Source organism: Myotis brandtii, unplaced genomic scaffold, assembly GCF_000412655.1.
Source record: "Myotis brandtii unplaced genomic scaffold, ASM41265v1 scaffold332, whole genome shotgun sequence".
Taxonomy (NCBI): Eukaryota; Metazoa; Chordata; class Mammalia; order Chiroptera; family Vespertilionidae; genus Myotis; species Myotis brandtii.
The window spans coordinates 2,329,286-2,343,224 of NW_005362797.1; the positions used below are offsets into that span (position 1 = coordinate 2,329,286).

The following is a 13,939-nucleotide window of genomic DNA, read 5'->3' on the forward strand; positions in this document are numbered from 1 at the left end:
AATAACACGTGGGAAGCTCCTTGCATCCCAGCTAAAGACACACAGACTCACGAGTTCTCTAGCCTCAGACCAGTCAGGCAGTATCAGACCCACCATGAAAATGGAAAGCTAGACGCAGTGACTGGACCAAGGTCAAACAGTCAGGGGTGAACAGAGGTCCAGAACCCAGATATCACATAGGGACTCCAGGCAGAATGTTGTCCCATTATCTTCCACACAAGAAAAAGAAAGGCGGTGTTCAATGGTTGAGCGTCAACCTATGAACTAGGAGGCCATGGTTCGATTCCCGGTCAGGGCACATGCCCGGGTTTTGGGCTCCATCCCCAGTGTGGGGCATGCAGGAGGCAGCTGATCAATCATTCTCTCTCATCACTGGTATTTCTATTTCTCTCTCCCTCTCCCCTTCCTCTCTGAAATCAATAAATATATATATATTTTAAAAAAGAAAAAGTAATTTTTTCCCATTAACATTCCCCTAAAATTTTTTTAACATTTTAAATAAAACAGTGTGTTTATAATACTCCAGATTTTTACCTAAATATCTGAAATCTCCTAAGATTAGGACAGATTCCACTGCCAGGTGACACAGGAACAGAAAGTGACAAGGAAACTAACATTTACTGTGTGCTGACCATGTACTTACTGGGAAGAACATGAGTGAAATCATTTTATCCTCACAGCAACAGTCTAGCAATTATTATTGCTATTTTACTAATGGGGATCCTGAAACTGTACAGAGAGGCTGAGTAACTTGCCCAAGTTCCACGGCTAAGATCCCAATACCAGCAGTCACTTGGCCGCTGTGCTCCGCTGCCTCTCACAGTGTAAGTTAGCTCCAGGGGAAGCCAAGATCAGCCCCTCCCTGAAGAGTCCCCACCTTCAGGGAGCAAACATGTCCAACATCACTGGACATAGCCACTTTTAGGGAAGCTCGGAGAATAGAGCTGCCTCGGAAGTACAACCCAGTGTTCCCAAACGGAAAAGTCTGGCCACAATGTTCCACCTGTCCTCAAAAGTTCTTCCCCAATTTTATTCTTGCCAGTGCATGAAGTTAAGAGCCAACTGATAAGTAAAATGCCCAAAGGTCCTGGCAAATAGAAGTTTCTTCACTATAGAATGGCTGGGAAATGAGGGGAAATCACTGAGTGACGGACTGCCTTGGCCCGGCAGAACCAACACAGGAACAGAGCATGTGGCGCTTTCTACTTACAAGAGCTGCCTACCCAGAAAATCAAAGCACTACTCGCCCAAGCCTGCCCCAGTCCTGGACTTCCCTCAGATGCTATTTCCTTGAAATTTCTGTTTTCAATTTTGCATAATTCTCAAGTCATTTAAGTTCAAAAATTTTTTTTAAGTCCAAGCAGTTATCCTCATTGTCTTGTCTCATAAAAACGCTTGAACTTTCACTAAGCCCGAAGGTCACTTACGGAAGGTCATTTCTCCTCTAGACTTCTCATCCATCAACAGATCGCTTCTTGAGCACCCACTACAGTCAAAACAGGTGTCTGGTTCACTCAACCTCTCTCGTTGCTACTCTCTCGACTTGTTGGATCTGGGGAGGCTCAAAGTGCTTTCCCAGGAAGGAAAACTCAGACTGGAAAATCGAGCCAGAAACGTGAAAGTCGTCTACACACCCTGAGACTGGACCCTGGGCCGAGGCTGCTCCCCACGCTACTAAGAGCCAGGGTTCGCCTGGCCAAATACTTGCTGAGCGTTTTCTATATATAAGGGTGTGGGAAACCACAGTAGCCTGGGACAGGGAAGCGAGTAAGTGCTGAATTAGGTAAAGAAAAAGCTAGTTCTAATTCTAGCTTTGGCCCCAAATTCCTCCGTGCCCTTGGGCTCTCCCTTTCTGGGCATTTTCTTCTCAAAACCTAACGTCCTATGATCACCATTTCCCCAAAACCATCAAAAAATTATTTTATATCCTATGAGTCCAGTGGTGAGCGGGTAGTTATAAACGAACAAGACAGGAAGTACATCCCGACTTGCCAATTCCCACGCCACGAAAGACATGGGTAACAGATGAACCTCCTTCCTCCCGGCCGGAGAAGGCAGCCCCTCCAGGATAGGGCTGGGCAGCCGCTGGACAAAGACGGTGCAAAATGAGGGCCCGGAGAGGCGAGGGCTGTGGGGCCCACAAGAACGGATCAGCCGGGTCAGCAGTGTCCCTGCCGGGAGCCCGGCTCTCGAGGAGGCAGGCAGGGAAAACCATGTGACTTTGAAAGCAAGCTGCATGGTCATTTCTCTAAAGATCAATCGTAACTTTCGAGTAACAAACAAACAAAAAAAAATCCTTCCTCATAGCAGCCTTCGGATAGAACACTTTGGCAAGATGGCCAGAGGTCTTCCTGAATTCCCAGATGTGCCGAGCCGTGGCTGAGTCCATTCTGGTGGAGGCCAGGCCAAATGTCACTCCACCGCCCTCCCCCCTCCTCTCTTGTGCTTCCACCTCCTCTCCCCGCCTCCTACAAGGCAATTCTGATCCTCATCACATACATTATTTATGAAGAAATCACTTCCAGTCTGTACACTTATAAAATAACAAAAACGAGCCCTGACTTGGTAGTCCCTCTCTATTCTAATCCTCACGGAGACAGAGGACCTATGAAAATGATGGGAAACAAGATCATGGTTATTTTCAAATACTCAGAGGATTTCTAATCATTTCAAAATACCTCGCAGGATACATCTCGGGGTCTGAAGGGGGAACACCCGTGTTGAGCCTTGGTTAGACCCCAGAAAGCTCTGCTGGGGGCAGAGTTTAGTAAAAACAAGCGACATTCATTCAAGAATCCTGGGCTAAAAGGTCTGAAGGGGGAAATACCCGTGTCGAGCCTTGGTTAGACTCCAGAAAGTTCTGCTGGGGGCAGAGTTTAGTTAAAAACAAGCGACATTCATTCAAGAATCCTGGGCTAAGTGCCTTATTTACATGACCTTTCACAATCCCCACAAGAACACTGTGAAGTAGGACCATTATTATGCTCCTTTTACAGATGGGGATGTTGAGGCTGAGAAGTGAAGGAGCTTAGGCACGAGCAGAGCCAACAACAGAGATCCTTCCAAACAAGAAGCGACGCCTCCCTGGCCCATCCTGCTCCAACGCCCGCTGCCCGAGGGCGTGGGCTCGGGGTCTCTTGCCCACTCACTCCCTGGTCAAGTGTCCCCCTGTTAGCTGCTGGTCTCCATTCCCCACACGACAGGCAAACCAGGGACTCTGAGGAGAAGCCGTCCCCGATGGTCTCAGGGGATACACACCTGCTCCGAGCAGGTCGGCTGAGAGTCCCCAGCAGACCTCCGGCAGAGCCTTCGAGGTAAAGCCTCCCAAACCCAGATGTACATGGTGCTGGTACAGAGTCCACCAAGGACACGTGAAGATCCACCCACTTTGCGAAGGAGAACGGACATAATAGCCAGCTTCAGGGTGGAAGGGCATGAGCAGAGGCACACCGTCACTTCTGCTCAGAGCGTGTTCAAGTGCCTCCCAGCACTGACCCGTCCATGCTCACGAGGCGCCACGGTCGCCACCAGATTCGCCTCGGCGTCAGGGAGAGTAAGGAAAGCCTCGCGCCCAGAGGCGGACAAGCCGAGGGCTTTCCCGAGGTTGACCACAGTCCTCCACAATTTGATTTGATTTGATTTTTCTTAAGTATCCACTGGAACAAATGCACGGTCCTCACTCACCCTTTCTATCTCTTGGAGGTACAGGAGCGCGATGTCCCCCGCTTTCTCATAGCAGGTGATGACCTCCTGTTCCCGGTCCGCGTGGAGGTTACTGGTAGAAGAGGAAACAGGCAACTTCTCTAAACAAAGTCCTAAGAAAAAGATCAAACACAAACACTGGGTGAGTTGCTTTTCATGGGGCTTAATTTTTAAACTATTGCTCGCGAGGTTGAGGAAGTGGCCGCAGGAGCCCACGAGCGGTCAGAGGAGCAGATCCTCTGTCCTGCTCTCGGACAAATGGAACATCAGAAAGAGCATCCGAAAGTTACAGGGGAAAGAGGCCCCTGGCCGTGCTCAAAGCACCATTCGATTTTGATATCCAGTCTGAGGACTCGATCACCGTGACCCCGTTCAGACCAAACAGAGCTTCTCAGTCAATTACATCCCAGGGTCCTTAAAGAATTTTAAAGGTAAGTTAGGCTCGTGGAACAAGACCAGCTAAAGGATATTTTCTATCTCAAAATGTACACTTAACCAATCGAACATAAAACATGTTTAGATGCTCTCAGGAGGCTCAGTTACTAGAAAAATCGTCCAACTCTCAGCCTTAGCGTTTGGGTTCACCATCACACCATGGACCACCTCTCAGTTCTGGGCTAAGAAAACACCCAGAACTTTGCTTTGTGGGCATTTTTTTTGCAGATGGAGGAGGTTCTCTCAGCCAACAGAGATTTCAGGGCTGGGATGTATGAAAGGCTGAAAAAAGAACAATGCTGAGGGCAGCAGCTACAGCCTGAACCCAGCCCTGGGCACCCGGCCTGGAGCAAGTTGGACTCAGGGTAGCACCCACAACCGGAGGCAGAGGGACTGTGTGGAGGGTCTCCGGTGCCCCTACCTGCAATAGGGCTGCTGCGCCAAGTGCCCTGGGATGCAGTATACACACATCCCACACATCCCCCTCCATATAAAAGAGTGACAAGGCTTACTACCGACAGAAATTGGAAGGGGCCAGACAGAGTCGCAGGAAAACCCACCCACTGTGCAGACGAAGGAGCTGAGGTCTGCCATGGTGAAGCAAGAGACTTGCCCCAAACCTGAAGATCAGTTATCGGCACCACGGGAATCAGAATGCAGGCCTTTGGCCTCCCAAGTAACACCCGTCATTAGTTGCTGATTTTCAAAGTGGATGCCACTACAGAGAGGGGGTCAGACACACTAAAAACATCAGAAAATGACCCAAAGCCTCGCGTGCATCATTTTGAGACTAAAAGCGACAGTCCCTCCGGCTGCAGAGGCCACGGGAGGCGGCTGTACGATGCGGGAAGGAGAGGCCGCTTCTATGCACAAGGGGGCAAAACCTCAGGACCTACCTTCGAGCTCAGAGGTTGCCACTTTGTCACAGAAGGTGCAGCTCAGCCAAATTGATAGGTTTTAACAGCGTTATTGGGGTAAGATTGGCATGTAACAAACTATATGATTTTTCAACGTTTCCATATTTTTGTTGTTGTTGTTTTTATTGATTTCATGTTTACCAACTCAAGTCCATAGTTTTCGTTCGGGTTCACTCTGTGTTGTGCAGTTCTATGAGCTTTGACAAATGTTTTAATAATGTCAAGTGCCCACCATTACTGTGCTGTACGCAATAGATTCACTGCCCTAAGACGTCCCCTCCATCCCCTCCTCCTGGCAACCAGTAATTTTTCTATTGTCTCTGTAGTTTTGCCTTTTCCAGAATGTCATGCAGCTGCAATCATGCAGTCTATAGCCTTTTCAGACTGGCTTCCTTCACATAGAATACTGATATAAGGCCCCTCCATGTCCTTCTGCGGCCTGATAGCACATTTCTTTTTGTTGCTAAATAATACTCCATTTACCCATTAATCTAGTCCAGGGTTGGGCAAACTTTTTGACTCGAGGGCCACAATGGGTTCTTAAACTGGACCGGAGGGCCGGAACAAAAGCATGGATGGAGTGTTTGTGTGAACTAATATAAATTCAAAGTAAACATCATTACATAAAAGGGTACGGTCTTTTTTTTTTTTTAGTTTTATTCATTTCAAACGGGCCGGATCCGGCCCGCGGGTCGTAGTTTGCCCACGGCTGATCTAGTCAAAGGCATCTCCATTGCTCCCAAGTTGGGGCAATTATGAATAAGCTGCTATAAACGTTCGTGCGCAGGTCTTTGTATGAACATAGTTTCAACTCAATTAGGTAAAATACCAATAAGCACAATTGGAGGGCTGTACAGTAAGAATATGTTTGAAAGAAATAGCGAAATAAATATATTTTCTTTGCAAATAGATGGTGTTGTTCCAACGTTCCTCTATCCTTACTGACCATCCATCTACTTGTTCTATTTATTGAAGTCTCGAGCCTAACTGTCAGTGGTTGCTTTCAGGGTTTCACTTAACACAGTCTCTTCACATGCTGTTAAATCATTTCACATATAGTATAACACATTTATAATCACATATTTCCACTTCCCTCTTTCCAGTCTTTATTCTCTTAATATATACATTTGACTGTTACACAGGTTACAAATCCCACCCTACATGGTTATTGTTTTGGCTGAAATAGTCAATTATCTATAAAGACATTGAAATAATAAGGGGAAACTCAGTTGTCAACGTAGTCATGGCGCCCAGCGCTCTTCACCCCTCTGTGCAGGCCTGTGTTTCCCTCTGGCAGCCTTTTCCTTCTCCCTAAAGGGGTTCCTTCAACATTTCTGACAGTGCAGTTCAACTAAGACGGCGTCTCTCAGTCACTGTGTGTCTGAAGGAGGCTTTATTTGGCCTTCAGTTTTGAGAAATATTCTCATTGGTTGGCAGTTTGCTTCCTCTGCCCCGCCCTCCCCACTTACTCTAAAGATGTGCTCCACTGTGTTCTCACTCCCATGGTTTCTGACAATAAATCTGCCGTCACCCTCATGTTTGTTCATCCGCCTGTTTCTGGCTGCTTTTACGATTTTACTGATTGTGAGAAATTTGGATTGTGAAGTGCTTTGGCTTAGTTTTCTCCATGTTTCTTGTGCTGGGCTTCATGGAGCTTTCTGGATTTAAGGGCTCATAGTTTTCATAAAATTTGAAAACTGTGCAGTCATTATTTCTTCAAATATTGTGTTAACTCTTCCTTCCTTAGGGAATCCAATTAACACATTATTAGGCCACCTGAAGTTATCCACAGCTCACTCATACTCTTTCCACTTTCTTTTTAATTTATCCTTTCTGTTTCATTTTGGATAAATTTCTACTGCTATATCTTCAAATTCACTAATCTTTTCTTCAATATCTAATCTGCCTTTAATCACATCCAGTGTATTTTTCATTTCACACATTGTAGTTTTCATCTCTAGAAATTTTATTTGGGTCTAATTTTAGCTTCCATGTCTCTACCGGACTTTTTGAACATAAGGAATACAGTTGTAATGACTGTTTTAATGTCCCTCCAGTCAAAGTTGTTTATGCAGTTGCAAAAAAATAATCACTCAGCAACCTCACCCGTGTGAACTGTTACAACTTCTTGAAATTGTCTTTGAAGAATGCAAGATAAACTGAACAAATTCACCATTTGGTAGGACGGCTCCAGAACCACTCAAGAGCAAGCACTTGATTTAAGCTCCCAAAGTGTGCTCTAAGTTCTCCTTTGTGCAAAATTAAAACCACCAGAAAACAGCAAAAAGAGACAAATTGTTTTATAATCTGCCTTCTGCTTGTGTGAGAAGCAACCAAAACATGAGCAAGTTGGTATCGGATATTTAATGTAAAGAAAACAAAATTCTCTAGTGTGTCGAAGGGCCAGGAAGAAAACGGGTCTACTCTTTGGCGCTTTGTACCACTGCAGCTGGGCTCGGACCACTACGAGTCTCCAAGATGACAAAGGCCCTCTGGGACCTGCCACGCCCACAGAATCAAAGAAATGGCAAATCCAGTTCAATACAGTTTGACTATCATCTGCATTTGGAGTTCTGAAATATCAATGTCACCTAGGGCTGCAGTCTATGACCATTCATAGTCAGTAAGAACATTAAACCAGCTACTAGTATAAAACTTCACCTTCCGGTTGAGAAGAGACTGGTATCTTCTGTGGGTTTATGTTCTAATTAGGCAGATATGTGGACCCCCAAGTCTTGGCTGGCAAATGGGTCTCCAGCAAGGAGTCAATCTTTGGGTAGGAGGCTCTTTATGGTAAACGTTGTTTCTTTCCATCTCCCAAATGCTATGCCATTCATCCCACGTGCCACTGGGCCCATGGCGAATTCATGGCCATGTGGCTTGGTTCCAGAATATTTAGTTCTCTGTCAAAAGAACTACGAGCCCTCTCGATTGGACATTTCAAGTGTCTGGGATCAGATCAACATCGTCTGAGAATCAGCAGAGTCCTGAGGTCACGGCCCAAACTGGCCCTCATTAAAATGTCAGGCGACACCTTGTCAGTTTGGGAAGCTATCATCAATAATGTTTCTAGTTACTTTCTTTTTCCCAGAGAAATGCATGACAAGAAAAGCAAAAACCGGACTGGATAAATAACTGATGTGACAGCAATACCTAAGGGGCATCTCAATAAGATCTGCAGGTCCAGAATCCAAGCTTGTACAAAACAGAAATTAAGTGTTTCCTGACCAGTCCTCAAGGCCAGCTTCAAAGCATGGGTGAAGCAAGTGGCTGAGCACGTGCTGCGGAGTAGCCATTGACCTCCCTCCACAGGAGAGAATTCCCACAGATAGACTGACTTCTGAAAGGTGCTTTCTGTGAAGGGTAAGACATGTTAAATAAATTAACCATAAGGAAATCATTCCGGCCACACCCGACGGCTTCTGAAGCTCTTTTGTGTGCATTAGCCTGTTTGGTCCTGTTTCACAGGCACTGTCTCCTTCCAATGTTGTGGAAAAAGAAAGTCTCGGAGAGTTAGGTGACTTGCCTAAGGTCTGAGCAGGGACCAGCTCTGGACATTATAAGGGAGCGGGAGCCAGGGCAAATGTACCCTGCCCTGGGTAGCATTCTAGCAGGAGACAGATCTACTGAGTTGGATGCAAAGTGGAGTGTCTGTACAGACGCCAGCAGACGGGTGGGGTGTCACCGTTGGAAGGGGCACCAGGCAGCTGAGGAGCGGGCTGAGGACCCTGGCCAGTTTAAAAGTTCAAGTGTGCCTTAGCAGGTTCGGCTCAGTGAATAGAGTCGGCCTGTGGACTCTATCGGCCAGGTACGATTCTGGTCAAGGGCATGTACCCGGGTTGCAGGCTCAATCTCTGGCCCTGGCCGGGGCACATGCTGGAGACAACCCATTGATGTGTCTCTCTCACATCGATGTTTTTCTCTTCCCTTCCTTTCCACTCTAAAAATCAATGGGAAAATATTCTCAGGTGAGGATTAACAAAAAAAATAAATAAAATAAAATAAAAGTTCAAGTGTGCCGGCCTCAAGTGTTCTTTGTCGGTGTGACTTACAGAACGGAATTCAGCAAACGGGCCTCCATCTCTGCTTCCCTCCACACCGAGTTCCATCCCCTGTGAAAGGAGCTCCATTTTATCTCCCCAGCGACTACCCGTAGGGGCTTTGGCTGAGGAAGTGGAGAGCGGCAATCTCCTGCCAAGACATCCAGTGATCACTCAGGGGTTAACACCCAAATTCCTTCAGGATCCCTCAGCTGGGGGCCCGACCTGGGTCTGTAGGACCGAACAGTTCCAGTAGCATGAACGGTCCATTCGTCCAGGCCCTCCTCGGCACCCCGCACTATGCCGGGTGTGACATCACCATCCATAATCCCCACAGCCGCTCTGCAAGGAGGTGCTAACAGCACCTTATAGATAAGCTTGAACTTGGGGCTCCACAGCTAGTAAATGATAACGCCAGGTTTTGACCCCTGGTCTATCTGACTACAAAACCCTGCTCACAATATCCTGTGTCCACTGAGCTGCTGACAGCATATTCGGTGCCTGATAACAGCAATGACAATAAAAATGAGTTTCCAATTGCACAGGCACAGAAATCAAAGTCCAGGGCCCCAGGGCAGTGGTGCTGTTCTTCCACTAAGAGCTGCATCACCCCAGGCAACTCCCTGGATGCTGGCCGCCCACGCCGTCTGCGGTAGGAAGGGGTGAGCTCCAGGGATACCATCGTAGCTGTATAACTCTACAAGATTAACAGTCAAAACAAATATTTTGATTTTTTAATCGCATTAAAATGAACAGGGAATTAATTTCTTGTGAAGTTATGCAACACAATGAAAGACCATAAAACATAATTATGTGAACTATGTACCACAACATGAGGCACTGTTTCCTCATTTCTCTTAATCGCATCTCTGGAAGCCAAGCCTGGGACAGGTACACCCTGCTGCTTTGCTGTAACATGACCCCCGGGGGAATCTATTACTGGAAGTACCAGAAAAACTTTATTATAACACCACGTCTCTGATAACCGAGCCCCGTGGTACGGACTTCAAAGGCATTGGGACAATTTCCAGGGATCTCAATTTCCAAGGCTGAAAAGAAACTCAGGAAAGGATTCCAGATCCTCAGAGCACAGTCCTGGCAAAGGCAGCCTGGATTGCGGGTCCCGTGTTCTCGCCTCCAGAAAGGCCACACTCCCACAGGTGTCAGGTGCACCTCACTCCCTGAGAGGACAGGCCCTTGTCCAGGGCGTGGAGAGGAGACAGCTGATGGAACCCACCAAAGGCTGGGGCGGAAGGGGCGGCAGCTGTCCTAGACCTCCTGTGAAGTCCCTGTCACTCCAGAGCCTCTGTGAGCTCTGGGGGGTCGCTGGGCTGGGAGCCATGGTTGGCCCTTTCTGGGCATTTTCAGACACTGTTGTCTTGTGCACGTGTGTACACACACACACATACACTCACACACACGTCACTCGTGAAAGAAGAGCATGCCAGGCCCTGCATTAGACATTCACCTGCTAGAGCACATGAACTTTCCATGTCCCTTCCACAGTTCTGGGAGCAAACGAGATGCTCATTCAACCTGAAATGCTAAGTGAGCGTTTGCAATCTGAATGTCTGCTCTTTCAGCGTCTACTTAGTAGCCACGTCACAGCAATGACCACACGTAGTGAGTGCTAGCTACCCGCCAGACACTGTGCTCAGAGTGTGACATGATTCTTCTAACCTTCGCAGCGTGAGGGGGATTTACTGTCATCCCGTGCTCCAGACGAGGGAACAGGACTCTGAGCTGTTAAGTGACTCACCCGAGATTACACAACTGGTGAATGGCAGAGCTAGGCCTCCAACCAGACACTCTGACTCCCAGGTTCTTGCTCTTGCCCTTACATTGCACTCTCCCATACCTCCGACATATCTGTCCGTCTCTACATGCAAAGCAGTGCTAAGTAGTGGCTAAGCGTGGGCCCTGCAGCCGGTTCCCCGGCTCCTAGTCCACAGCAGACTTTCTATGTAAAATGCCATGATTATTCTTTGCATCACGATTATCTTTAGGTAACAGTAGGCTAGAAGGTCTCCACGTGGGAGCATTTTATTCATTTGTTATATTATTTTATATACATTTTAATAACAGATTATTGAGATATTACTCACATACCACAAAATTCACCCTTTAAAAGTATACAATTCAATGGTTTTAGTATATTCACATAATTGTGGAACCATCATCACTAGCTAATTCCAGAATATTCTCATCATCTCAAAAAGAAACCCCATAATCATTAGTAGCTGCTCCCACTCCACTCTCCTCCCAGATCCTGCCAACCACTAATCTACTTTCTTTGTGGAAGCACCTATTCCGATTATTACATACAAAGCGAATCATACAGTATATGACTATCTGCATCTGGCTTCTTTCACTCAGCATGTTTTTAGGGTTCATACTTATAGCCAGTACCAGAACTTCATTCCGTTTTTAAAAATTGAGGTGAGATTCACATAACATAAAATTAACCACTCTAAAGTGAACAAGTCAGTGGCATTTATTACATTCATAATATTGTAAACCTCCACCTCGATCTAGTTTCAAGCAGTCCATTCCTTTTTATTGCTGGATATTCCACTGTATGAATATAATACATTTTGTTTATCTGCTCATCAATTGATAAACATGTGGGTTGTTTAAACTTTTAGAATATTATGAAGAATGTTGCTATGAATATTTATGTACTAGTTTTTGTGTGGATGTATATTTTCAATTCTCTTGGATACATACCTAGAATGGAATCGGTAGGCCATATGGTAATCCTGTGTTTTATTATTTTTAATCTTTGTGTTAAAAATTACATCTATTCTCTAACTCCCAAACTGCTGGGTAAGATATTAAGAAGTGAAAATATATGGTCCTTTGAGCAGGCAGACCTGGAGTCGGACCCTGGCTTCTCCAATCACTAGCTCTACGACCTAGCAAGCTCCTCAGCATCTCCTGGCCTCTGTTTCCTCGGCAAGCAAACGGGAATAACAGCCTCTGCTCCCATTGACTTTATGAGGTAGCTCAGTGCCTGGCATATAATAAATGTGCACTTGATAAACAGAAAGTACAATTACTAACAAACCCCTTTCCTGGGGGCGATTCCAATCCTCGGTTTCTTTGAGGGGGATCTGAGAAATACGGAAGAGAAAGGAGAAGAAAATAGAATCCGTATCCCCACCCCTTGGAGTTAAGCCCAGTTAACACTGCACCACAGACCCTCAACCTTAAATAATACATAATGCCATGTATGCTCGGTCTTGATTCTAGTTTCTTTCCTTAAAAAGGTGGACTTATCACCCAGGGGGATCCCTACAGTGCAAAGTGTAGCCCCTGGATGTGCCAACTGCAGCAAGGAATGAGAGCTGCCAGGGGAAAGGTGTCCTTTCTTCCACATAATGCCACGTACGCTCGGTCTTGATTCTAGTTTCTTTCCTTAAGAAGGTGGACTTATCACCCAGGGGGATCCTTATAGTGCAAAGTGTAGCCCCTGATGTGCCAACTGCAGCCAGGAATGAGAGCTGCCAGGGGAAAGGTGTCCTTTCTTCACTCCGCAAATTCTCACTAAGCACCAACTGTGTGCAGGGCTCCGGCGAGCTGGGGCTCACAGTGCGGGGCCTGGTCTTTTCCCTCCAGAAGCCCACCCCTGGTGGAATGGAGCAAGCAGGGGTTTTCAACACAAAGTAAGAAGTACATCACTGAGACGGATGTGTATCACAGAGCTAAGAACCGTGGACCTGCACCAAGGCTCCAGCCCCAAGCTTTCCTCGGGCTCTGAGTCTCTGCTTGCTTCCCAAGAGAGGACCAATGAGAAGTCTACCAACACAACCAGCATTAACCGGGAATATGGGTCAATGGCAGTAAAAGGGCTTGTTGCTCTTCTTACACCATCTAAATATAAACAGGAAGCTCTGCCTAGCAACCTGAGATGAGTGACGACATGCAATACAGCTCCCACCTCCCACCATTGCAGCATCGTTACATCTAGATGGGAAGAGGCCTGGGAGGTCCCAGTGGAGACACTGAGCAGGCGCCAGGCTGCACAGCACAGCTCCGCCCACTCTCACCCCCCTCCCCTACCCCCCAGTTTCTGGGTCTTGCACACAGGCAAAAGCACTCAGCGAGGACTGGGGGCCCCACTTCTACCCCACTCCCTCCACTCAGGGACTTTCCAATAAAACTACTTTTTTCACTGCACCTGAAAGGATCTCAAGGTTTCAAAAAAGAAAGAAAAGCAGCTTCTCAAGGAAAAACCCGGATCCCCTCTCTTCCCCTTCCTCGCACTCAGCAGGGAGGAAATCCAAGCTCTGAGGGGTTCATGATGTGCCATCATACAGGCGCTACGGCAGAGACGACCTTGAGCCCTGACCTGGAGCCCTGCGGGATGAGCTAGCGACCAGGCAAGCCCGCAGAGCGGGCCACAGCCCCCAACAGACGGGGTGGGGGTTCTGCCAGGGAGGAAGCATTGCGGTGGTTACATGTCTCTCCTTGTCAGGACCCCTCGAAGGTCATGGCCATTAGCAAATATCCCATTCAGACAGGTCAGAATTAGGCTCTGTCCCTTCAAGATCTGAACGTTCATCTACCGGGAAACCCTCCAGGAACCCTCCGTGGACGTCCTCGCGGAGAATAACTCGCCCATCAGCAGGGCTCCCGAGCCCAGTGAGCGCCAGCCGGGCCTGCGTGCGGCCGCCCGCTGGAGGCACCGCTTTCTGGACACGGCCTGCGCTCCCTCAGGGCCTCCCTGACCCGAGGTTAATAAGGAAGGCTGGCAATGCACCCTTCTTCGCCGGCCCCTGACCTCGCAAATGTGAGGGCCAGCGAGTGGCGAGTGGCCCGGGAGGCGGCGCCCGGCACTGGAGG

The 13,939-nt window shown here is 47.5% G+C and overlaps 1 protein-coding gene across 3 annotated transcripts in view; it reads right to left on the minus strand.

Annotated features, from left to right (window-relative positions):
• Positions 1–13,939, minus strand: part of TTC7B (tetratricopeptide repeat domain 7B) — a 185,146-nt gene that overhangs the window by 148,897 nt on the left and 22,310 nt on the right. For all 3 annotated transcript variants that reach the window (XM_014543676.1, XM_005871192.2, XM_014543675.1), the window contains exon 4: positions 3,685–3,815. In XM_014543676.1, the coding sequence (XP_014399162.1) occupies positions 3,685–3,815 (131 nt within the window). The remainder of the gene's footprint in view (positions 1–3,684; positions 3,816–13,939) is intronic.